This window comes from Dama dama, chromosome 20 (genome assembly GCF_033118175.1).
Source record: "Dama dama isolate Ldn47 chromosome 20, ASM3311817v1, whole genome shotgun sequence".
Lineage (NCBI taxonomy): Eukaryota > Metazoa > Chordata > Mammalia > Artiodactyla > Cervidae > Dama > Dama dama.
The window spans coordinates 89,948,271-89,973,278 of record NC_083700.1 but is presented as its reverse complement, the minus strand read 5'-3'; the positions used below and the strand labels follow the sequence as shown (position 1 = coordinate 89,973,278).

General features: G+C 55.8%; 1 protein-coding gene across 9 annotated transcripts in view; it reads right to left on the bottom strand.

The window, feature by feature from the left end:
• The window catches only part of LRP8 (LDL receptor related protein 8), a 76,548-nt gene extending 51,910 nt beyond the window's left edge, over nt 1-24,638 (bottom strand). For 6 of the 9 annotated variants that reach the window (XM_061121848.1, XM_061121849.1, XM_061121852.1 and 3 more), the window contains exons 1-2: nt 24,530-24,638; nt 23,634-23,753 (exon numbers count right to left, since the gene is read on the bottom strand). In XM_061121848.1, coding sequence (XP_060977831.1) covers nt 23,634-23,753; nt 24,530-24,638 — 229 coding nt within the window. Of the gene's footprint in view, nt 1-22,216; nt 22,404-23,633; nt 23,756-24,529 lie in introns of those variants that run through there. The other 3 variants (XM_061121851.1, XM_061121854.1, XM_061121856.1) reach the window with 1 other exon arrangement.
• Nucleotides 24,639-25,008: the final 370 nt, after the last annotated feature.

Here is a 25,008-nt window from a genome sequence, read left to right as displayed (position 1 = left end):
CAGTTGGGAGGGGTGGGAGAGCCTCTGACTGGTCTGAGCCTTAGAGCCTTGGCACTACTCCAGGTTGCCCCCAAACCCCTTGCCTTCCCTATGCCTCAGTCTCATCAGAGGAGAAAACAGTCAGGTTTTCCATGTGCTTCATGGGCCTCCACGCTCCAGGTGGAGAGAGGAAGGGACAGAAGGAGGGCACTCCAGGCATGCAGGCAGGGCTGCGTGCTGCCAGCCTGCGCGGTCAGCACCCGCATCTAGAGGGGAGGCAGTGTGCGGCTGGGTGGCGAGGATGGCAGAGACTTGCATGGCTCAGGGTGGATGCTCCATGAAGAGAGGGCAAAGGCCCTGCAGCAGGGGCCACCAAGGAGCAGCTGTGGGGAACTATGGGGCTGTTCTGGGGACAAGGAGCGTCTCTGGCTGGAAACTCAGCAAAGGCTGAAAGAAATCTGGCAGAAGTGGGATCCTGAATGAATGTGGTGCCGAGTAATAGATTCGTGACCTGAGACCCCCACCCACCCCACTCCCCGCCCTTCAGCAGGGGTCTTCATAGCAGCTCTGTGAGGCGGGGGAGGGAGGCATCACTCCCTTTGAGAGATGAGGAAGCAAAAGCCCTTGAAAGGCAACAGACTGTCCTAAGGTCACAGAGCTCAAGGCAGGACCAGAATCCAGGTCCTTTTATCCCTAACGCTCAACAGGAAAGAAAAAGGTGAGAGGTGGACCTTCCCTCAGAAATTATGGCCAGGGTGAGGAGACAAGAATTCAGATATAACCATCCCAACCCAGAACAAGATTAGATGGTCCTGATCAGAATCAAGGGTGGTGATGCTGTGTGGCCTCAGGCAGTCATCTCCCTCTCTGGGCCTCAGCTGCCCCAGCTGAAAACAAGGATGCTGAACTCAGCCTTGGGGAAGCTCTCACCAGCGCCTCTCCTCTCTGTGGGTGAGGCATGCTTGGGGGGCAAGGGCGATGAGATAGGAGCCTTTTGAGTTGGACCTCAAAGAAGGGCTGATTTGGCACCAATGGGGAAGCGGTAGGGGCTGAGGCAGCCTGCCCTGAGAAATCTTGTTTGATCCAGAAGGAAAAGGTAGATTCTAAAAGCAGATGAAGGAGGCGGTTTCTTTTCTGGCTTCTTGGTGCATTGGGAAGGAAACGAGGTCCATTCTCTGAAGCCTTTCAGCATCTCAGCGGGGAAGTGTGAGCACATGGGTGGCGACCCCACCCAGCAGCAGATTCCAGGGAGAGATACCCCCGGGCCCCCTCATCACACTGACCACCTGGGGCTGCTCGTGACTTGTTCAATCCAGCTGGCATGTGGCTGGCAGCTATGCAGGCAGCAAGCAACTCAGGGTCCTGGAACTACAGGTGAGTCAACTTCTCAGAGCCTCAGTTTGCTCATCTACAAAATGGGGCTAACAATCAATAGTTACATCCTTCAGGGGCAGGATGTACAGGAGATGATAGATGTTGAAATGATATAGTGAACTGTATATATTTTGGCCACCTGCTGCGAAGGGCCAACTCATTGGAAAAGACGCTGAAGAGAAGAGGAGAAGGGGATGACGGAGGATGAGATGGTTGGATGGCATCACTGACACAATGGACATGAGTTTGAGCAAGCTCCAGGAGATGGTGAAGAACAGGGAAGCCTGGCGTGCTGCAGTCCATGAGGTCGCAAGGAGTCAGACAATGCTTAGTGACTGAACAACAATATCAACAATAGCCCACAGGGCAATGGAGCTCTTGTCAATGATATGGTTTATTTCTTATTATTACTCCCAGTGGCTTTCCTGCTGGGACTTTGGAGGAGAGCTGAGTTGCCTTCCTGCTGGAATGGGAGAGGGCTACAGGCAAGTGGACAAAGGATGTGGCTCAGATGGAAAGACTCCTGGGTCCCCCGAGGTGCTGTGGGGTGGCCAGCGCTGATGGCCTATGTGGAGAAGGCATGGAAGGAGGCAAGGGGCTGCAGGCAGAACACACCTGCAGGGCTGGACCTGGAAGCCATCTGATCCAACCCTTGAATTTCATAAATGCAGAAACTCCAGCCAGAAAGGCACTTCCAAAGCAGCCTCGGCAAAGCTTACACTCCCTCCTGAGACCCAGTCACGGAGCAGAATTGCAGCTTAAGAGGCTCATGGAATCGTAAAATAGCCTTAGAATCACAGAACAGAATCTCCAGTTCCAGGAGAGTATCTTATTAGAATCTTAAAACACAATTTAAAAGTACTTAGGCCCAGGTGGCTCAGTCAGAACCTCGGATTCACAGATTCTTTCCAACTTTGAAATCAGAGAAAATCTTAAACTTACAAACAACAGAACCCTAGAAGCTTCCAATCACAGCATCTAATTTAGGCACCAGGAGTGGCAAAGGCCTGTCCCTTCCCCCACCCCTCCCCTGAGCAGTGCAGGAATCCTCTGTTCCCACCGCTGACATATGGCCATTCTGCCCTCTTGAATGCTCTCGGCGACAGGGGACTCAGTCAGCTGTGCCGGCTGGAGGCTGGACACGTTCCTTCCTCTTGAACAGGGAGGGAAATAAGTTCTCAACAGGAGATCTCCACTTTGTACAAATGGATTTTTCACCCCTCCTTGTTCTTTGGCTCTGGTCGGAAAGATTCCCAGGGAAGTGGCAAGGAGCCAAGAGCTGCCACAAAATGACTTTAACCAGCAGACAGGCTGGTAATGGGTTTCGGTGGGAAAAAGGAAGGAGAGGGGCGATTAATTCCAACTTGCTATGCGATAAAGGAAATTAAGGCATAATACGGAAAGGCAGCAGTTCTATTAACCTGTGTGGAATACCAATTACTCAGCCTCCTCAAAATTGCTGGAAATAAGAGAGAAAACCCCCAAAGAGAATGTGATTGTGGTCCAGGGCTCATCTGGATTAGGCTGTTTGTTTGCCCTGGCACCCTAATGATGGGAATGAGGGAAAATTCCCCGTTTCCTGGGAGATGGCTACACCAGAGTCAAGGAGAAAAGGCAGGCCCACATATTGCCACGGGACCACTTGGCAAGTTTTCTGGACAGAGGCGTCCTTGGCCCCCTTGAGGGAGAGCTGGGTACAGTCAAGGCCCAGTGTACACGTTAGTCCTGTGTTCTGGGAAGGACCCTGGGAGGTCAAGCTTCTGTTGACCCCTGTTCCAACTGGAAAGTCTCAAGTCTCTGCTTCAGGAAGCTGAAAGAATCAAGCAGGGGCCCTTGGGTGTGAGTACCCAGATAGGTACTGGCAAGCCCTGCTGTGAGGCCAGAACTTCAAAGGTGCCACATCTCAGGTACTGGTCCTGCTGGGCTGGGACCCCAGGCTCTGGCCAAGGCCACCCACCTCTCTGCAGCTGGTCAAGGGGCAGACAGCATGGGCAGAGTTAACAGCCACAGGCCACAGCTCAGTGCCTCCAGCCAGGGGCCCAGCAGGACTTCTGTGATGGCCCCCGACCAGACCTGGGCAGAAGGAGACAGTCGTGGCCATGGGAGGTGAGCTGAGGGCGGGGGTGAGGCCAGTGCCCAGCAGAACCTCAGTTCCACTGCCATCCTGAGACCCCTGCCACTGCACAGAGCCCTCAGATAGGGGGCCGTCACCTAGGGGTTCTGAGCCAGCGTGATCCCCCTACCAGATAGGTCCCACCACAGCTTGGATGAAAGGGAAGCTGCCTCTTAAATAGCCTGCTCTGTGGGCATGCCCACCGCACATGACAATCCCACCCTCCTTAGCCTTTTCTTTGCGTGGACGTTGTCTCCCAGTATAGAGATTTGGAAGATGCTAGTCTGCAACCCTCTGTGGCCCTCCTCCCACAAGGAGCAAGTTAAGGAACCAGGGCTCACATCCTGGCGTGGCCCCTTACTGGCTGTGTGACCTCAGGCAGGTTACTTGACCTCTCAGAGCTTCCATTTTCCTCATCTAAAACTGTGAGGCTGAATCCTGACTTGCAGGATGGTTGGTTGTAAGATCAGTGCCTGACATAGTGATGCAAGGTCCTCTCAATTTTTCTTTTTCACACTCCCACCCCCAGGCTCTGTACCTAGTAGGCCCTCGGGAAGTTTTTGTTAGAATTGTTAAATGGTTAGCCACCAGCACACCCTGCCATTCTCCACCCATGGCCTCACACTGGTCTTTCCTGAGCCTCAGAGAGCCAGAGTCCTGCAGGCCAGCTGTGCACTTGCCAAACCCACCACTGTCCCACCTGTGCACGGCACCCCCCCCCCCCCACCCTTCTGTGAGCATCACTCTGTCAAGAGGGGTGGAGAGGCTGAGCCGTCTCTGCACACAGCCCAGCTTGACTCACTGGCCCCAGTCAGGCCTGGTCACCGGCGCGTGCTCAGGCAGACATGCAGACCCACGGGTGCAGGCACACAGCACATGCACATGCAGATGGGCACATATGCACACAAACGCACACTGCCCGCTTGCACACTTGGATGTGCACCACACTGAACACAGACACACATGCCTCCCTGTACACACACCGCAGCACATGGGCCACACACTCACACATGCACAGGTGGCTTCATATGACGCTCACACACTCCAGACAAATATGCATAGATTTTCCTGCCTCTCCTGTGACAGCCAGATGGTGGGATTCTCCCAGAGGGCTACCATTTAATGCTCTAATTAATTTTTTATAATTCTATGTACCCAGAGTCTGGGTTAGTTCCAAATGTCCCAGGCATGGTCCCAGTCTGAAACCAAAGGAAGGAAGGAGATCTTAGGGAGAACGATGGTGGGGCTTCCACTGCCCCCAGGAGAGCCTGCATCCTCACTGGAAGGCTATGACACCTAGCCTAGTAAGGGGGTCTGGGCTCAAAGTCCTCTTCCCTGGTTCCAAAAGCACCCTATAACCTAGGACCAGGAGAGAGCCCTCGCAGCATCCCTGGCAGGTTGTCTGGCCCTACCTGCACGTTGGTCCCTTCGAGGCCACTGGGCTCCTGTTCAGACTGCACTGCAGGGGAAGGTGTTTACAGACACCAGGGTGGGCTCTGGGGCTCACGTCCAGATCCAAACATGCCCTTTACAAGCCCTACTGTGTGACTCCAGGGCACTGTCAGTGGAAACGAGGCACAGAGCCAGTGCAGTCTGCTGGGCGAGAGGGATGAGCCGGGAAGATGATGGGCCAGCCCAGAGGGACTTGCGATGCTCCCTGCCTTCCCGCTTGCATGCCTCCAGTGAGGGGGAGCTCACTCCATCTCCAGGCAGCTCTGCCTGGACCAGATCACATCCTCACCAGGTTCCCTGGTGAACCCTGGCTGTTCTCTGGGCCACGGTCCCTGGTGGTTCAGGCTGGCAGGAACCACGCAGCACTCACCCTCCAGGCCTTTCCTGGGGGCACGTTCTTTGCTGCTGAGTGTTTGGGAAAACGCAGCAATAAATTTACCGCCTCACTTACGAGTAATTTGCTGTCAGGAGCTCTGCGTAAGCAGAGGGCTGAATTAACGAGGCTTAATTAACATTAATGTTGTGACAGATTTCAACCAAGTCGGGAAATCCCCCATCCTCGCAGCCCAGGCCTTCGCCTGCCGCTTCTGGGCTCACGTGGGAGGTGAGAAGCCTGGGGAGGGTGCTTAGAGCTGCTGATGGACGTGACTGGGGGCCGCCTCTTTCCCAGGATTAGGAGGGATTTGGGATCTGGGGGCTGGAGGTTTGCAGATCAGCACAGGAAGCCAGGAGGCTCTGCATCACCAGTTCCAAAGGAGCTTTCAGGCTAAGCCCTTCGTCCCCTTCGCCTGGCTCAGTGGCGCCTGCATGGGCCTCCAAGCCTGAGAGCCCAGGGTTTGGATCTGCCACTCCCAAGCTGAGGGGCCTTGGGTGAGTCACCCCACCTCTCTATGCCTCACCATCCCCGTCAGCAGAGCAACAAGACAAATCCCCACTCTCAGGGCTGTCAGAGGATTCCCTAGGTCATGTGTGGAGAACAGAGGGGCTCTGACATCTGCATCTCCTTTCACATCATGAGCGGAAGAGGAAACACTATTGAGTGATTACCATGCACTAGGCTCATCATCTCATTTAATTCTCCTAACAGTTCTTTGAAGAAGAAACTACTATAATCCCATTGTATGGATGAGGAAACCAAGGCACTGAGGGGAGCTGATTTGCCCAAGGTCACATGAATAGTCATGGGGGGGCAGTGATGGGACCACAGTCACTCACTATGCTCACTGAGCACCTCTGGGAGGATCTAAAGAGCCAAGGCAAGGGGTGAAGTCAGGCAGTGGGGCCATGAGGGGTGGGCACAGGGCCTGGGCCAGTGGTGGAATCACTCTGTGGATGACAGAAGAAGGGGAGAAGTGTGCCCTCTGCCAGTAGGTGTCCCACCACACAGGTACCCGGTTTTCAACCACTAGGACTTTATTAAACTGCCCCCGAGGGCCCAGCCATGATAGGCTATGGGGAGGAGACAAAGGCAATAGAAGGTGCACACCCTGCTCTCGGGATTGGTCACCTCTTCTGCTTCTCTTGGTTTTCCCCCAGGGTACCCACCAGCTCTGGTACAGGGCAGGCATACCATCATTTATCATCAATGATTGCCATTATTAATATTAATGTGGAGGACAGCTCCAACCAGGACCACCTCTAAGGAGCAGCAGGAAGGAGGCCCAGCTCCCACCTACCCATCCAGACACCTCGGGCTCTCAGCCATCACCCTGCACACTTCTTAGATCACCAAACAGGACAGGCCATGTCGAGGTCCTGGGGCTCCTCCCTGGGGCACCCCCAAGGGGGACAGGAGGGACTCTGGGCCCCGGGTCCCTAGGGCTCACCTGAGAGACGACCAAGTTGGGGTCTGGGTGTCATGGATGTGTCTGGGAACTGTGTAGGAAGGAGGGAGGAGACAGCATGTGGTGCGGGGTCAGATCTACCTCCAGGGAGTAAGGCTCCTCAGCCCTGCCAAGCCCCATGCACCCCCAAGTCCTGTCCCAGGAAGCCTTCCCCTCCCCGCAGCCCTCCCCCCACCGCCTGACTCAGACACAAGCCACACGACCTTGGGGAAGCCTCTCCTTATCTCTGCCTCATCTCTCTCCCCTGCACGAGGAGGGATAAAAACAGTGCCATCTTATGGGGCTGACGGGAAGGTCGAGTGGCAGCAGCTCAGTAAATGATGGCTATGATTACTGACCCTTGGAGGTTAGTGGATGCCAGGGTACCACCAAGGAGTGGGGTGGGCTCAGGGGTTTTCCAGTCTCTACAGGGCCACTCTCAGGCAGCAGGATCAGCTGGGGGGCTCTGTACGGCCCCTGTGACAGGCCAGGGACCCAGAGTGCCTCCAGGGGGCTCTGTACAGCCCCCAGGACAAGGCCAGAGACCCAGAGTGCCTCTCGGGACAGAATCAGAAAAAGCTCTGCTTTTGGAAATAGAAAGAACTGCCTTATAAGGAAGTAAGACCTCCATCCCAGCAGGTTTGTGGAAGCAAGAGATCCATTCATTTATTCAACTAGCATTCACTGGACCCCTCCTTCTCAGGGCTGGGCCCTGCATTGGGCACCGGGAGTTGGGAGAGACAGAAAGAGACCCAACCCCTCTGGGGAAATCCACCATCTAAGAAAGCAAGAGATACTGAAGGTGCCAAACGGATCCCAGGCCAGGTCTGCCCAGTCCTGTATATGTGTCAGAGACTGGAGAAGAAGCAAGAGGACCTTTGGCATGAAGGGGGCTTCGGGACCACTTGGGATGGCTCAATGAATGTGCTCTGGCCCTGCAGACGTAAGGGCAGGCCCCACCTGCTCTGAGCCCCTCAAGACCCCCCATCATCACGAGGGCCTCCTGAGGCCCACACTCTCCCTGCCCTCGTCCACCTTGACCACAGCTCAGTGCTGGTCCCCAGAGCCCCCACCCAGCCCGATACCCAGTGAGGGGTGGACAGGAGGTATCCTTGTGGGGAAGGTCCTGCTGGCAGCCGGGAATGGAGGAGAGAGGGGTGGCTGTCTCTGCTGGGACAGGGACAAGGGCATGGCTGGCCCCAGGCAAGGGGGGCGCTCACCCCTCACCCACTTTCCCGCCCCACAGCATCCATGACTCCCCCGTGGCCCCAGCCATGGTTCCCTGGGGAGCGGGCTCCAAGGAGGCCCAGCAGCCAGACCACCAGCTGCTGCCCCCTCCCCATACAAACCCTGGCCACAAAGCACTCTCCCCCAGCTCTGCCCGCCCGCGGTGACAGCCTCTTGGCACCAGTTTCCCCCTTCCCTCCATCTGTCAGGAGCCGGTGCAGACAGACTGTGAGAACCGTAAGAGGAAGTAGCAGCACTGCTTGGACCCCTCCCTCCCCCTGCCGCCCCAGCACTACCCCCCACCCCACGTCCTTCCTCTCCCCACGCCTGTGTCTACCTTTCCCTTGCATCTGTCTCCATCTTTTCTGACTGACTAAGACACTGACAAAGTGGGAGTGGAGAGGAGAAGAATAGCCAGCCAGGGACCCCCACTTACTGGTAACCACCACACATCACGGCCACCATCCTTGAACTTCTCCTCGATCACTAAGGAGTTGAAATCCTGTGGGCCTGTGGGCTCAGTGTCCCCATCAGAACAACTGGCAGAGCAAATCCTGCTGAGCCCGCCTCTCAAGGGATAGGAGGAAAATGCCGTGAAGAACACAGAGGGTAGCAGGAACGCAAAGGCAGGGCCGTCAAGGTAACGATCCTCACCTTACTGATGTGATGTTATTGATGTTATTGACATGAGCTGAGCAGGGCAGGGCTGGGGAAAACCAAGTCTCAGAGAGAGCCATCACTCAGCTGCATCAGAGGCAGGGTTGGATCAAAGGTCAGGCATCCTGGCTGTGTCCACACCAGCACCCCAACCAGGATCTCAGCCCTGGCTCCTTTAGACCTTCCAGGGAGCTCTATGTCTCCTTGAATTCTGCTGAAAGGTGGGGAAAAAATCAGCTTTTGTTCTTTATTTAAAGTGAGCCCTGCCCAACTAGCAGCAGAATCCACAGGTAACAGGGAAGCCCTGTTGCAGAGCCTGGGGGAATGGTTGCAGGAGTTGACAGAGTGCAGGCTGGCGGGCCAAGTGTCCCATTGGACATGAGCTTTTGTTTTAAAACTGGGGCGGTTCCAAGCAAACGAGGACAAGCTGGTCACCCTGCGTGGGAGCAGGCTCTTGGTAATGCCAAAGCGCTGGCCAACACGGGGGCGGGCCTTTTCAACCAACAGAGAGCAAAACCCCTGTCCCCCTTGATCCCAGCAAAGCTTGGCCCTAGGCCCCAGAGGCCCCAGGATGGGGGGCGGGGAAGGAAGTTCTGGTCTAGCTGCCATCTTGGGACCCGGCCGCAGCTCAGATGTGCCCAGGGAACAGGGGAAGGAGACTTGGGTTCTCTACCCCTTTCACCTCCAAGGAAGCTTGAGGTTCAGAGAAGCCGACTGCCCAAGGTCACATACTGAGTTAAGTGACCAAGGCCTGCTTTTCCATCTGCAGATCCTCCCTAGGTCCTGGCACAGAGCAGGCCTGCAGTGAATGCTGGAGCTCAGACTTGAAGACCCCAGTCCATGCCAGGTGCTTCTCCGGGGCTCACATGTGGCTCAGGAGGATGCAGCACAAGGAGCAGAAACACGGCCTGGGAGGAGGGGACCTGGGCCTATGCCAGAGGTCCCCACCCACTCTCCTCCCCCTCCCCATCCTTGGCAGGCCCTGGCCAGACCTCCTGCCCCATCCTCCTGAAGCCTGAGTCTGTGAACCACAGACTCTTAATCGGACCATCTCGGTACAACGTGGCAAGGATGGAGGGAAACACAGGGACAGGGGAGCCCAAAGCAGGCCCTGACCCAGCCAGGGTGGGAAGGCTCCCTGGAAGTGGAGACTACTGAGGCAAAGTGGGACTGGACAAGCAGAGGAAGGGTCTTCCAGGCACGTGAGAGTGTGAAGATGCCCCTGTGACATCACTCACATTGGGGGTGGGGGTGGGGCTGGAGCACACAGCCGAGGGTTTAGGGGGGCAAGAAGATGGTGAGGTCCGGGGCTGGACAGATGCCAGGTGCGTGCTGGGTCTTGAAGGGCCCTGAAGGCCAGCCAGCAGACTGTCCTGTGAGTGGTGGACCTCCCTGTAGGGCGCTGAGCGAGGGCAGGACGGTGCTCTGAGAGTTTGAGAGTACTCGGCTGCAGAGCAGAGAACAGACAGGAGGGAGAGAACAGAGACGAGGCTGGAGCTGCTGCCCTGGTCCAGGGAGGCTGCAGTGGGAGTAAGGGCCTGGGCCCGTGAGCGGGGGAAGGATCAGGCCATGGAGGCTACTAGTGGTAAGGGAGAAAGGGGCTACAATGACTCCCAGATTCCTAACCAAGACACGGCAGTGTCTGCACTGTGGACTGGTCTCAGGGGCAGAAGAGGTTCAAGCACCACCCTCCAGTGCCTGGCTGCAGGTTCTTGCAGGATCTGGGCACTGTTGCCTTGCTGACCAGGAGACAAGCTGTCTATAGGTGTCACCGTTACCTCTGGAAACAGCACATCTGTCTTCAGCACCCCCTTCATAGGGAGGTAGGTCACAGTTACAGAAGGCAGCCAGTGTTTATAGAACCTGAGAGTGTGCAGCCCACCAGGCCCCAAGAAATAGTGACCCAAGAGGGAATAGGCCTTACTCGAGGTTACATAGCATGTCAGCTGTCACAGGCCAAGAAGGGATACTAAGTAGGCTTGAGGTGAAGGTAGGGGGCAGAGTCTGTGAGCAGAGGCCCCAGAAACAGAGGTGAGACCAGGACAGGGCAGGAGTGTCACAGGAGGCAGATTTGAGATTGAAAGGAAGATAGATTCTCTAACAGGAAGAACTGTCCGGGGACAGAAAAAGCTCTCAGTTGCTGAGTTAGCTCCCTGTCCCTGAAGGTATTCAAGCAGACACCTCCCCCACCCCCACATCCAGCCCCTGGAGTTGCTGGAGGGAATTCCCACACTGGGGATGAGTGTGGAAGCCTGCTTTGGCCAAACGAAGATGCTTCCCCCAAGAGCCACAGCTCACTGAAGTCATTCACCCCACACAGAGTCACCAAGGCTTGCTCTGTGCCAGTCCGGGGACATCAGGGGCAGGTGGAACAGAACAAGGGAAACCTTTTCAGTCAGTCTTCCTCATCCTCATCCAGGGAGATGCGGCCAAAGCTGGGCAGGGGGCACAGGGTGGAGGCCCTGGCTGCCCAGGCTCCATGTCACGCATCTAAAGGACTGGGCTCCCCTATTTTCCTGGGCATATGTGGGGCACAGGGTCAAGGGGCTGGACAGGGTCAAACACAATACAAACTCCTCCTACACCCCACCCCTCCTGGAGGTCCCCAAGGCTCTGGGCTCATTTCCTAATGAGGTCCCTGGAAGGACTCTTCCTAATTAAATTAGGACAGTAAGTTATGGCCTGGGGCCACCAGGAAGAAGCATGGACAAAGGAGACTTCTGGGGGGCGGGGGGCTCTCCAGCCCTTCCTATTCTACCCAGCAGTGAGCATCCCTGTGTGGGAGGGGACACCTAAAGGACAGATGGGAGACAGAGGTTCAGAGGAAGAGGTCAAAAGCAGCCGAGCAAATCATGTGCAGGCACTGCTCTCAGGGCTTTTCTTATATAAACTCACATAATCATCCAGCCACTTAGAGGGTTAGGTGTTGGCTCCATTTTAGATACAAGTGAAGTAACTTGCCTAGGGCCCCACAGTTAGGAAGTGGGGAAGTAAGGACTTGCCCCCAGGAAGCCTGGTTAGAGGCCCTGCTATTCTCTGCGTCACAGTGGGGTTACTCACTGATGCAGGAGCAGTCAGAGGAAGGGGGCCTGGGGGGGTCTTTATATCTATGGCTCCCACCTGGCCACAGAGCAAGCAAAGGTTTGGAGTCAGACCTGGATGAGGGTCAGGGAATCCAAATTTCAAAAGCTGTCCAAAGTGACTCAAGTTCCTGATGCAATCCTCACAGATGGGAAAACTGAGGCTCAGGACAGGTCAGAGACTCACCCAGGTCCCTCAGTAAGTTGGTGACAAGGGGAGGCTCCCTGGCTCCCGGTGTGGTGGCACTGAAAGCCTGGGGGGACTGGCTTTCAACAGGACAACACTGACAAGGGTTCAGGCCTCTGCTCCCAGGGGGAGAACTCAGTGCAGAACCACATAGCCATCAGACCTCGGCCCTGGTGTAGACCTGTGCCCAGTGCAGGAAGAAACGACTGGTTCTGCAGGGCCCAGTGAGGCTTCAGCTACTATACCAAAACCAGGAATTGCTCATTATCCATGTGCATGGGCTTCCCTCGTGGCTTACATGGTAAAGAATCTGCCTTCAATGCAGGAGACCTGGGTTCGATCCCTGGGTTGGGAAGATCCCCTGAGAAGGGAATGTCCACCCTCTCCAATATTCTTGCCTGGAAGAATTCCATGGACAGAGGAGCCTGGAGGGCTATAATCCATGGGGTCGCAAAGAGTCGGACACGACTGAGCGACTAACACTTGCACTTTTTCATGTGCATGTGCAGGAGTCTGAGGTTCAGGTTTGAGGGACTTGTCCCAGGCCTGCAGCTAGGACATGGAAGGCCTGCAGTGGAAACCGAAGTCCAGCTGACACCGGGCGGCCATACGAGTCCCTGTCACTCACCTCTGAGAAGCAGGCAGTTGTTCAGGTTGGGGAAGGAGAGCGCGGAGACAGGAGAGCATCACGTGTGCAGCAGATATAAAGCCTGGGGCTGCAGATATTAAAGATTCGGCCTGGTCAGACTCAGCAAAAAAAATAAACAGGCAGAAACTCCCAAGTGGAGGCATGTTCTGCTAATAAACAGTTGGTTCCAGCTTTGCATGTTTGGTTTAGGCCACATCCCCTGGGTTGGGGGTGTGAAGGGTTGGATTTCACACCCCTTACTCTGGGCCTCCTGGGCCACAGTCAACAGGGGCAGCTCCTCGGACCCCCACACCTGGGGCCTGGCCATAGCAGAGCTCCTGTGAACTCCCTGGTTCTCAGGGGAAAAGAGAATCCCAGAGATTTAGGGCTGAGAGTGGCTGGGAGATGTCCCACTCCTAACAATCAGAGATCCAAGAGGGTCAGGAACCTGCTGATGGCCAGTTGGTGAGGTAGGAACAGGAGTGGAGCCGAGGTGGGCCGGGAGTCGGGCCATGACGTTTCTATCAAGCTCAGCCCTCTGGGGGGTGGGGGGGGGGGGTGCAGACAGTGGGCTGCAGGCTGAGACTTGGAGGTGGAGAGAGGCTGCCATGGCAGGGGGTAGGCTGGGAACAGAGACTGCTGGCACCTCGCCAGCTACAAATAATTCCCCGCCACAAACAGCCCAGTGGGGGGCTTTGGCTTCGGCTGGGCTAGGCGGCCTTGGCCGGTGTGGGAGGAAGAGCGTCACCTTGTCCCTGCTGCCTCTGTGTGTCCGGAACAGTCACCTCCCTCCTGGTGCACACCCCTCTCTGAGATGCACACCCCGTGCACATGCACATGTACTGGGACACATGGCGGAGAGGCGGCTGAGGGTGACAGGGGCAGCAGATGGCAGCTCAGAGTCTAGGAAGTAGAAAGGGCAGGGGGGCGGGAGGAGCGCTGGCCTGAATATCCCTGGATCCATGCCACCAGGAAAGCCCACCCTGGGCCTCCAGCTATTCAGTCCTGCAGCTTAACCTGGGCCGATGGGCCCTTCTTGCCTCTCATCAGCTTCCAACTCTCTGATGTTAAATGGACCCACTGGGGAACCAAGGCCCCCTCCTAGATAACTATGCCAGGCCCAGCTGGTTAACCAGGTCTCCTTGTTTCTCTCTGCTTAACCAACTCCCCCAGGCCACCCAGGAAGCAGCCACTATGGGGCCCCCTGTGCAGATGGCAGTGGATGAGATGATTCCTACAGTCCCTCTCAGCCCAAGAAGCTGCTGTTCTCCCAGGCAGCCAACTCCTCCCAACTGGCCAGCTGACCTACATCTCTCCTGCTGCTATTTCAGCAGCTGCCCTCTTGTCGTGTCCTTGGTGGAGGAGGAGGAGAGCTGCTGATGGTCCCCTCTACTTAGCTGTTCCCTGTGCAGAGATCATGGGCTTGGGAGGGGAAGTGGGGTGCTCATTTCAGGGCCAGGTCTGGACAGAACACTTTATATCAGCCTGCATACCTCTGAGAGGTAGGCTTATTATCCTCATTTCAGAGACCAGAGATCTAAAGCTCACAGCATAAGACCCATACCAGGAACCCTGGCTGGTGGGTCACACGGCTGGTGGTCTACCCCGTATTTCTCCATCACTCCACAGCATCCAATCCAATCACAGACACAGAAGAAGGCAGAAAGAGAAAGCAGCTCAAGGAACCTGAGCCTTAGGGCTAAGTTCTGGAAATGGACCCTAAATAGTCCAGCTACTCTCCATCAGCCTGCCTGGAATCCACCCACAAAGCCAGCTACACTCCCACCGACCCTCACCAGGCATCAAGGAGCTTGAGGGCCACAAGTCCCCTTCCCCCAGGCCAGGACCGGCCCTGAGCCCAGCTCCAGGGAGAGGTAAACTGCTCAGAGTGCTGGTTACAGTGCAGGTGGCACATGGACCAATGAGGGAAGGGAGATGAAGTTCAGAGAGGGAGAGCCCCTCACCAGGGGTCACACAGCAAGTTAGGGGCAGGGGCAGAATAACTTTTATAATGCTGTGGAGGAGACAGACTCTACAAACATCTTGAGAAGAATGAAGACTGGCTGTGTTCCCTCTTGCATTCTCGAGGGTGGGGTGGTGGGGTTGTTCTCCTTGGGGCCAGAATACACTTGTCCTTTCTCCTCACTTTGCTTTGTGAGGCCTGGATCTGGCTGCTTTGTCTGCCCCCTGGGACTGTGGTGAGGTGACCCTGTGCTCACGGAAAATGGAGGTCCTGTGGACTGCCCGCCTGGCAGGGAGGGGCCACAGGGGGTCAGGGTGTTGTGAGATAGGAAACCGTCTCCTTGAGGGAGAGCGACAAGGTGAGGATGAAAACACATATGCTCAGCCCTGTCTTTCCCAGGGCTTTCTTCTTCTTAAGAGAAGAACCAGAAAAAGGCACAAAGGTGTAATCCTGATATTTACCCCAGTACTGTATAGACAGGAAAAAAATAGAACCAACTAAATACAAGTCTATCCCTAGGAGACTATGTCATTAAATCAGAGAAGATTTATGCAGTGGAATGCTATCTAGCCCTTTAAAACGATGATCGGCATCTACTGTTACTGACACAGAAAGATGTACATGTTGTAGGGAGAAAACAACTGGCATAACACATGCTCATTTTGTAAAAAAAATAAAAATAGTACATGAACTCGCATGCAGAGAATACAAGAACATCTCTGGAAGGACAGGCAGCTCCCATGGTGGTATAACCACATGGGAGATTCCTGCCTTCCTCTTTTCACTTTTCTGAATTGTCTGGGTGTTTTCATTTTTTTTTTTCAACAAGTATGAAACTATCTTTATATAATCAGAAAAACTTTCTTCCATTGGAAAAATAAATGAAATCAATTGAAGTGAGTTTTGGCTTCAGCACCACCAGTAACAGGCTGCGTGGCCCCGGGTGAGCCCTGCATCCTCCCTGAGCCTCGGTTTCCTCATCAAGAAAATGGGGATGATAATGAACTTTTGCACCACCTTCCCCACAAAGCAGCTGGGGGGCACAAACTGGAAAAAGCCATAATGTGGTTCTAACAGGCTGAGAGGGCCAGAAACTGAATACTCTGCGGAGTGGCTGGTGTAAAGTCCCTTGTGGATCTCAGAGCCAGTGACCAGGGGAGGGCGGTGACCACATAACCATTTCCGTGGACTCCCAGACTGGCAGACCTCAGGGAGGCTTTGAGCTGCCATATCCAAGGGGCGGGTGTGTAGAGGCTGAGAGGGGTCATGGGAACTGTGTGGACCTAGGAGCCCATGGCCCTGCTTCTCTGGGTGACTCTTCCAGTCACTAGAGGGTGTTGATAAGCTGGGCTCTGCAGCCCCAAAGCACTTGGCTTGTGGGCACCTGGCCTGGGCTCTGCCAGGGACAGAGAGGTCAGACCTGGTGCAGGGGGTGGGGGAGCTCACAGTTGGGGCCCCTCCTGAGCCACTCCAGCCAAGGGGCTATTCCTGGGGCCTATGACATACACGGCCTGTAAGCGGAGCCAGGGCCACACGACTGGTGATGGAACCTCAAATGCCTCGGCTCTGGGTCAGGCCCTGTGGTCCCCCACCTCGGATACTCCCCAGCAGCCACGAGCTCCTACAATGGGCTATGACAAGGGTTGACAAAGCCATGGCATCCAAACATGGGAGAGGTTAGATCACACCTGGAAGACAGTGAAGGCTTCGTGGCAGAGGTAATGAGCTGGGTTTTGAAGGATTCGTAGGAGACAGGGTAGGACAATCTAAGCAGAAGGAAAGTATGTATGAATACCCAGAGTCGACGAATTGCATGGGAGTCAGAGAACCAAGGGCTTCCCTGGTAGCTCAGCTGGTAAAGAATCTGCCTGCAATGCAGGAAACCCCCATTCAATTCCTGGGTCAGGAAGATCCCCTGGAGAAGGGATAAGCTACTCACTCCAGTATCCTTGGTCTTCCCTGGTGGCTCAGATGGTAAAGAATCTGCCTGCAATGCAGGAGATCTGGGTTCAGTCCCTGGGTTGGGAAGATCCCCTGGAGGAGGGAATGACCCCCACTCCAGTATTCTTGCCTGGAGAATCCCCATGGACAGAGGAGCCTGGAGGGCTACAGTCCATGGGGTCACAGAGTCAGACAGAACTGAGCGACTAAGCATAGCACAGCACAGAGAACCAAAGTCAACATTTTGGATGACTTGAGTTCTTAGCCTTTTCTGGAGGACAGACCGTGAATTGGAAATGACACTCTTTCAGGTTACCTGCATTAGTGACATATCACTGAGGCCTCAGTTTCCCTATCTGTATAATGGGAACAGTAACCACCATCCCCAGGCAATGGCCAAGGAAGACCCTTGGAAACTATGCAGGGTCACATTCAGGGGAGGCTATGTGAGGGGAGGACCTTATGTTGGGGCTCCGTGCTGTGTCCAGAGAAGGGGGTCTCTCCCAGACAGAAATCTGTAATCCAAGGAGGCATCACTGGACAGTGCAATCCCTCACCCACTGCTTCCACACCCTCTGAGTCCCAGGCCCTCTGACCTCTACAGGGTAATCAGAGCTCGGAAAGGAAGAGCCTGAGAAGTCCAGGCTCCAGAGTGGACAGGCCTGGGTCAAGTCCCAGCTCTAGCACTCAAACATCATGACGCTGGCCAAGTCACTTCTCTTTGAGACTTGGTTTCATCATCTTTAAAATGGAAATAATAAGAAAACAGCCCTCCAAGGGTTGTGAGTAGCAAAGCTACTAAATACAGATTGTCCAACATGGTACTAGGCATGGGTAAATAGCCGGTATCGATTGTTAGTAATTCCCTTGAGGGAGTTGTTTTGGCATATTCCTTGCTCAGCACGAGGTGGGCAGGACAATTTGGAGAAGAAGGATCTGGGACCAAAGGAAGAACAGGGACAGATTATGGGAGCTCAGGGACCAGGGAGCAAAAGGACAAGAGGTTAGGGCAGGCCACCTGGGGGAGGTAGCATCTCCACCAGACCTTCAAAGACTGGGCGATCGGAGCATGTGGGCAGGTATTATCAGTGCTGCTTAGATCCAGGGCCCTGAGGCTTAGCTGCACAGCCCCCACAGCAGGGACCCACACCCTACCCTCAGCCCAGGACTGGCTTCCTGGGGGTGGCACTGGCCTAGGGGTCTGACCTGGGCCAGAACACTTACTTCCATTTGCTTATAGCCCTGAAGGGCAGCGCAAGCAAGTCCATCCTCTCCTGCTCCATCAACCCTCTCTGTCCTCCCTCTCTTCACCCTCTCCCTGGGGCATTTCTCTGGCTTCACCTGCTGCTGCTATTTCCCCAGGGAGGGAAAACTGTCAAGCCAGTTTCGTGCAGACAACTGAGAGGGCTAAGAGGCCTACTGCACTCAGAACCCTCAGCAGGCCTGAGTGAGCCCAGGGTGTTTCCAGAGGGGAACTCGGTCCCAGGAGAGCCCGCAGGAAGGCCCACGGGAGAGTCTTCAGCAAACACTCCCAAGGCCTGCTGGGACCAAGCCATGGAGGCACCATCCTGGCCCTGCGGAAGGGAGAAGCTTGGGGTCTGCCGGGGGCCACAGGGCTTCCTTCCCTTTCCAGGCACAGACAGGTCATAAACCAGCCTTGGGACAAGCATTTGGCCTCAGGGAAGACTTCCTCTGCCCCTCCCAGGGCCCCAGACACTCATTAATTGAGACCAACCAGGCCAGTTTGGTTCACTTCCCTCAGGCCCTCCCTGGGTGACTTTCTCCATTCCCAGGTCCAGCTCAGGGCTGAATGGCCTTGGGGCTACCTCCACTGGGGCTCAGCAACCCTGTGGCTGGGGCAAGTCTCAGACGTGAGAGCCTTCAGACCTCTGGCTAAGCAAATAGGAGCAGGAGAAGTAGGGGCCTCTTGGCAGACGGAGATCTAGCTTCTTCAGTGAACTCCTCCAGAGCAGACAGACCCACTGCCATCCACTGAACACCTACTGCTTATCAGGCACATTATCTCACTTAATCCTCACAACACCTCTGAGAGGGAGAGACTAAGGCCATTCAGCCAGAGGTCACAGTTGGGATAGGAAACCAAGAGTGGCTAATTGAGGGCCACACTGAGTTATTCCAACACCAAGTCTCTAAGTCCCCTCTCTTGACTCATGTATCTCAGCCCTGCTTCCCCAGAAGCAGGGAAGGCTTTCTGAAGGAGATGAAACCTGCACTGACAATTCTAAGATGACAAGAAGAAGGTTGCCAGGTGAGGGAGCAGAAAGTGTTCCATACAGATGGAATAGCATGTGCAAAGGCCTAGCCATGAGAAGCAGCAGGAATAACGTGACAGAAGTCTGGTGTCACAGGTTCATTCACAGGAAGAGCAGGAAGGGGCTGGAGGGCAGTGGCCATCAGGAGCTGGTCACAGAGGCCCATCATGCAGAGGAGTCTCAGCTGACCTTCTGCTATGGGGACATGGGAGCTTCAGGAGGACTCTGAATGGTGGAAGTGGCAGGTCAGATGAGGAAACCGAGGTTCAGAGAGAGCAGCACTGTCTGTCAGATGACTCCGTCCAAAAAAGGATACGAAGCTGGGCCTGATGTCAGCGGTGTTAGAATGGCTGAGGTCAGGTGGCACAACGAATACCAATGAACAGCCCCAGCCGGAAGTGGTGGCCAAGCTTTAACTACTTACAAGGCCGCTGCCCAGCAGGCCTCAGCACTCCTGCAGCCAGGCCTCGCCCAGCTAATGAACTCTCGGCCAGGGGAGACCTCACTGCAGCCACTGCTTATTAAACTTGAAGTGGAGGGGTGATGGAGGCTAGGAGAACAGGGCAGCCTAAAAGAACCTGAATAGGCAGAGAAAACAGTATACAACCGGGCCGCCTGTCTACGCAGCCCATGCACACAGACAAGCTGGAGGGGGTTGTGAGGGAGAGGCTGATGTCCCCTCAAGATGAGGACTCAGAGGCCTGGCAGGACTTGCCTGAGGTCACCAGCTAGTACTTGAGGTGGCACATGTTCCACAGTTGGGTGCCTGCATTCATACCCCAGCAGTTTCAGTTTTACTGAAAAATCATACACCCTTGAGCCTGTTCCTTAACCCCCTGTGCCTCTGTAAAACAAGGATGATGCAGGTGACTTCATAGAAGCACCCCGTTTTGTAGACTCGAGGAGCATGAGGTGACGCACGTAGAATCCCAGCACAGCTCCTGGTCCACAGCAAGGGCTCAGTAAATGTTCACTGTTCTTGCTGTTGCTGCTCTGGGAGCAAAGGGCTGGCTGGAGACCAAAACCCCTGTCTCTGCCCCAGACACTAAGGAGCAACAGGAAACTGAGGCCAAGACGCCGGCTGGTCTATGTGGCCCAGGTGCAGCCAGGAACCCCACCCCTTCCCTTGGCTGGGCTGCCCCTGAGCTTCCAGCCCCTTCCTCTACTTTGAAGGCCCTTTGAGCTGGGAACTGAAGCCCCATGAGCCTTTCCCTTTCCCATCCTGCCAGCTCTATTCGAAAAGCCAAGTCCCATCCGTTGTGGCTTAAGTTTCAGCATTTAGAAGGTCTTAGTTTGAGCTCCAGCTCCAACCGTGAGGAGCTGTGTGACTTTGGGGGTGTCATGTCACCTCTCCGAACTCCAATTCTTTCTCTATAACGGGGGGGCCTATATCATCTATTTCTAAATGCTAAGTCCTAATGAAAGTGAAAGGTTAGTCACTCAGTTGTGTCTGACTCTGCGATCCTATGGACTGTGTGTAGCCTGCCAGGCTCCTCTGTCCATGGGATTCTCCAAGCAAGAATACTGGAGTGGGTTAGCATTCTCTTCTCCAGGGGATCTTCCCGACCCAGGGATTGAATTCAGGTCTCCTGCATTGCAGGCACATTCTTTACCATCTGAGCCACCAGGAAGGCATCAAGGCTTAAGGGAATGGCATTAACTACCATCTTTCAAGGCCTGACTCAGCTGTCTCTTCCTCCAGAAAGCCTTCCCCCACAGACAAGCTCCCTCCCCTCAACCTCCATCAGCTCACGGAATTCATGGACGGCATTCTAGCCCCTTTGGGAGCTTGAACTCACTTTGCCACACACAAACTTCACTTACAAATTGCAATCCCCAGTTTACAAGCTAAGAGGTACAGAGGTGGAGTGGCTGAGGTCCTCTCACAGTGTGGAAGGAGTGGAATGATTAAATATAAGGCAGGGAGGAGAGTTCCAAGCAATGCAGTTTGGGCAGGTGGCCCAGAATGGAGGGAACTCCCCAGATGGGGAAGGGAGAGGTGACAAGAGACCATTTTCCAACACCTGGCCCCATATAGCCACTGAAGCTTGCAACCCTTTCTTCACCATTTCTCTTTGTGACCCCTAGGAGTCCCTTTCTAAAGACCTTGGTGGTGTGAACATGCATCCATTCCCATCTCTTCACCAGCCCCATGTGAAGACTTTCTAACCTGTGGTAAAGGAATGGCTACCCTCATTTGGCAGATGATGAAACAAGTCTGGGAAAGTCCAGTGTGTAGGATCAATCCTCGATACTAACAGCCAAGGCCTCAATGTCAGTTGTTTTTGTTCACTAACCCTTAGTGAACAACAACAACAAAAAACCCTTAGTGAACCCTTTTGTTCACTAAGCTCTGACCCCATCCCAGCCATCTCAGAATGAAAGCAGGAGCCCAGAGTGGCCATCAGATTGGCCCTCTCCCCGCCACCAGCTACTTCACTCTTTCATCTTGCCCAGAGCCTTGCATGGAGATGAGAAGAACTGGGATCACCCTCCTGGGTCCTTCTTCACCACACTCGCACCACCACCACCACCACCACAGATAATACCCCTGAGCTAGGAGGCAGACGGACACCCTGACCAAGTTCTGTCACTCTCAGCTGTGTGACCTTGGGCAAATCACTCAACTTCTCTGAGCCAGAATTCTTATCAACAAATGAGAATGACAAGAAACATTTTTGCTCTTCACAGCCATCCTCACAAAACTGTTGCTATGCAGACTCAGGGAGATAAAGTAAAACCAGCCCAGAAATGCAGTTTCTATTTCCCCACCTCATCCTCAGCACTCCTACTAAAAGGAACCACAGATGAACAACTCCCAGCGAGGAGACTCACTGTCATATTTTACCCTGGCCTAGGCATTTTCAGATGGCAACCCACTCCAGTACTCTTGCCTGGAAAATCCCATGGATGGAGGAGCCTAGTAGGCTGCAGTCCATGGGGTCGCTAAGAGTCGGACACCACTGAGTGACTTCACTTTCACTGTTCACTTTCATGCACTGGAGAAGGAAATGGCAACCCATTCCAGTGTTCTTTCCTGGAGAATCCCAGGAACGGCGGAGCCTGGGGGGCTGCCGTCTGTGGGGTCACACAGAGTTGGACACAACTGAAGTGACTTAGCAGCAGCAGCAGCAGGCATTTTCAGAATTTCAACAGCATTGGGAAATGGTCAGGATCATAATTAGGCTAAGAACTCTGGAGTCAGATGCTTAAATTTAAGCTCCTACTTAACAGCTCAATAGCTGTGGGGTAAGTAACTTAATCTCTCCAGTGCCTCTTTTTTGTGTTTTGGGTTTTTTTTTTTTTTTTGGTCTGTAAAATAGGACTGTTCTGAAGATTAAAGGAATTTATATAAGACACAGTGGTGGACTTGACACAGTGGTGGACACACAGCTAACAGTCAGCACATATTAGTCACATCCCTTTAAATGACATTTCTAGAACTGGTCCTCAAAAACAGGGCAGGAATCATTAGCCCAAGTGGTCAGGAGAGGAAACAGACAGGAGAGAAAGATGTACCCATGTCACACGGCCAAATCTGGGATCAGTTCAGTTCAGCTTGGTCGCTCAGTTGTGTCCAACTCTTTGCAATCCCAAGGGCTGCAGCGTGCCAGGCTTCCCTGTCCATCACCAACTTCAGGAGCTTGCTCAAACTCATGTTCATCGAGTTGTGTCGTGATGGTCTGAGAATGAACCTGGAGGCTGACTGGCTGGCAAACCAAGAGGGAAAAAAAAAAAAACTAGAACTCAACAGACAATGCCGGCCCAGGTGGTTCCTCTACCCCTTGCCACTGTGTGGAGCTGTGGGCCAGCTGCCCTCATCCCGCAGAAGCTGTGCTCCCTGGCCTGGGGGGTGGGGGGTGGGGTGGGTCTGCTCTCCAAACTGCCCCAGTGCCTTGCAGCCGGCAGGCGCTCAGTAACGATGGATGAATGACTACCTGTGTCTGTGTTTATAAAGAGTCTTGTTTTTCTGTTCCTGGAACTACATTCCTTCCACTGTGACAACTGCTTGCTAACTGGCTTCAGGTTCCGCAAACATCAGAAACCGCGTGCACCTCAAGAAAGAACTTCCAAAGCTGCTGCGTCCGGGTGCCGGCGAACGCCACACTCAGCAAAGGCGGTCGGCCACCTCCAGTAGCCCGCGGTTCACGCACAGCCTTGGGATCCTCACGCCCCGTCCAGGAAACAAACTCTTCCTTCTGGCCCCCTTCTTCCTGCTCTGCCATGACTCACGCCTGGGCCTGGCTGGCAGGAGACCGCAGTCGGCCAACCAGGATGGCACAAGAAAGGTTTTCACCGTGACTAGGCAGAAAAGCAGCGGGCGCCAGAGCCTGGCCTGCACCTTCTACCCAGGGGATGTGCGGGGGTGTGGCCAAGGCGGGGCCAGGGCAGGGCCCCACCGCCCCGGGCGCCAGAAAACTGCACACCCGTCGGCCCCACGATTGGCCCGCTCAGACCACAGAGACCTATGGGGTGGTCCTCCCACAGCCAATCAGGGGCCCCGGGGAGCCCATTCATTCACAAACGCGGCAGGAAAAGAAGCAAGGCTAGGCCCAGAGTTGCGTGGAACTTTGAAACACCCGCGCGTTCTGTGGTGTCTAGGCTGGAGTTCCGGAGGGCCGGATCGCAGAAAGCTAGACGCGTGTAGGGGCTGTCCCTTCGCCGACTACAGATCCTTCCCAGCAATCCGGGCGTGGCGCACCATCCTCCCCGGCCCCGCAGTGCCAGGTTCCGCTCCGGCCCCAGCGGGACCCGCGGGCCGCCCGGAACCGGCCGGGTCCCTAAGTGCCCAGAAGGAAGCGGCTCCTGGGCGGGTTCCTGGCGGCAGCCTCCGGCAGTAAAAGCCCGGGCAGGTGGCCCGGCGGAGGCTGCAGCCACGTGGGCGCTGAGTAAAGCGTCCCCCCACCGTTCCCTCCTTCCCCGGCCAACCACTCACGGCAGTCGTCCTCGTCACTGTTATCGGAGCAGTCGTCGTCCTCGTCGCACCTCCACACGGAGGGGATGCAGCGCTCGTTTCGGCACCGGAACTGGTTCTCTTCGCACTCCTTGACCGACCCTGGACCGGGGGAGAGGAGGCGTGAGCCGGATCCCCAGAGCACAGAGGTCCTGGCCGCGGGGAGGGGTCTACTGAATGAAGGAAAGGGGGCGACGCTGAAGCCAAAGCCTTGAAGGCCTCTGGCACCCTGGATCAGGAAGGAGGGCAGGATGATAAGGGTTCCAGGGATGACGGGCTGCTCTGTGGCACGACGAGGCCAGGCGCACACACGGTGTCACACCATTTAGATACACTCCCCATTCAGAACACTCACACGGCCCATAATGAGAGATCCACGCAGGTACAGCCCACAGGGAGCCCCCCGAACACGCCGCGACACGCGCGCTAGGCTCTGTGGGCACATCCCCCTCGCACGCAGCCCCTCTTTCTCTGCAACACGCAGGGGTCGCCGGAAACGCATTGTCAGCCGGGGTAGTCTCCCGGCTCTGCTCATCGCCGCCGCGGAGCGCGCGTGTCAAATTAACCCCAATGGCAAGAATTACACAGCCCTCGCGAAACCATCAGTGACCAACCCAGCAAAGTTCCTGGCCCCCACGGCGCCCATCCCCCAGGAACGGGTGCCGGAGGGCAGAGCCCACTACACAAGAGAGCCGCGAGGGTGGGGGTAGAGGGCAAATTAACGGAAATCTGGGTCCCCAGGAGTATATCCTGCACAGGCGCCCCCCTGCCTGGCCCAGGCTCAGGGACCCCGGCGCAACCCGCCCGTCGGCCGCCGGGCAGTGCTTTGTTGGCCGCTCCAGCGGCTCAAAGCCGGGCCGGGCATCGGCCGCACGCACCTTGGCCGCCGCGCAGTGGATCCGCTGCCGCCGCCGCGAGATGCTGGAGCTGCAGCAGCAGCAGCAGCAGCGCCAGCGGCCGGAGCGCGCCCCGCTCGGGGCGGCCCATCGCGGGCCCCGGGCTCCGGCCGCCGCGCCCCGCGCACCCTGTGCCGCCGCCTCGCCTCAGCCCACCGAGTCCTTGCCGCGGCGCCGGGGCTGCCGCTGCCCCCGCCGCCGCCGCCGCCGCTGCCTCCCGCCCCGGCTCCTCGGCTGCATTTCAAGCAGGTTCCGTGACGCTCGGCGGCGGGGCGGGCTCAGGCTGGGCGCGCGGCCCCGGGCCTGGGCTGCTGCCGCCGGCGCGCGCGCTCCCTCCCGCCGCCGCCTCCGCCCCACGCTCCTCCTGCTGACGCCTCCTCTCCCTCCTCCCTCAAGCTCTCGGTCAGCTTCTCTGTTGGTACGCTCTCAGCGACCCTGCTCAGGGCCCCCCTCGTGCTGGG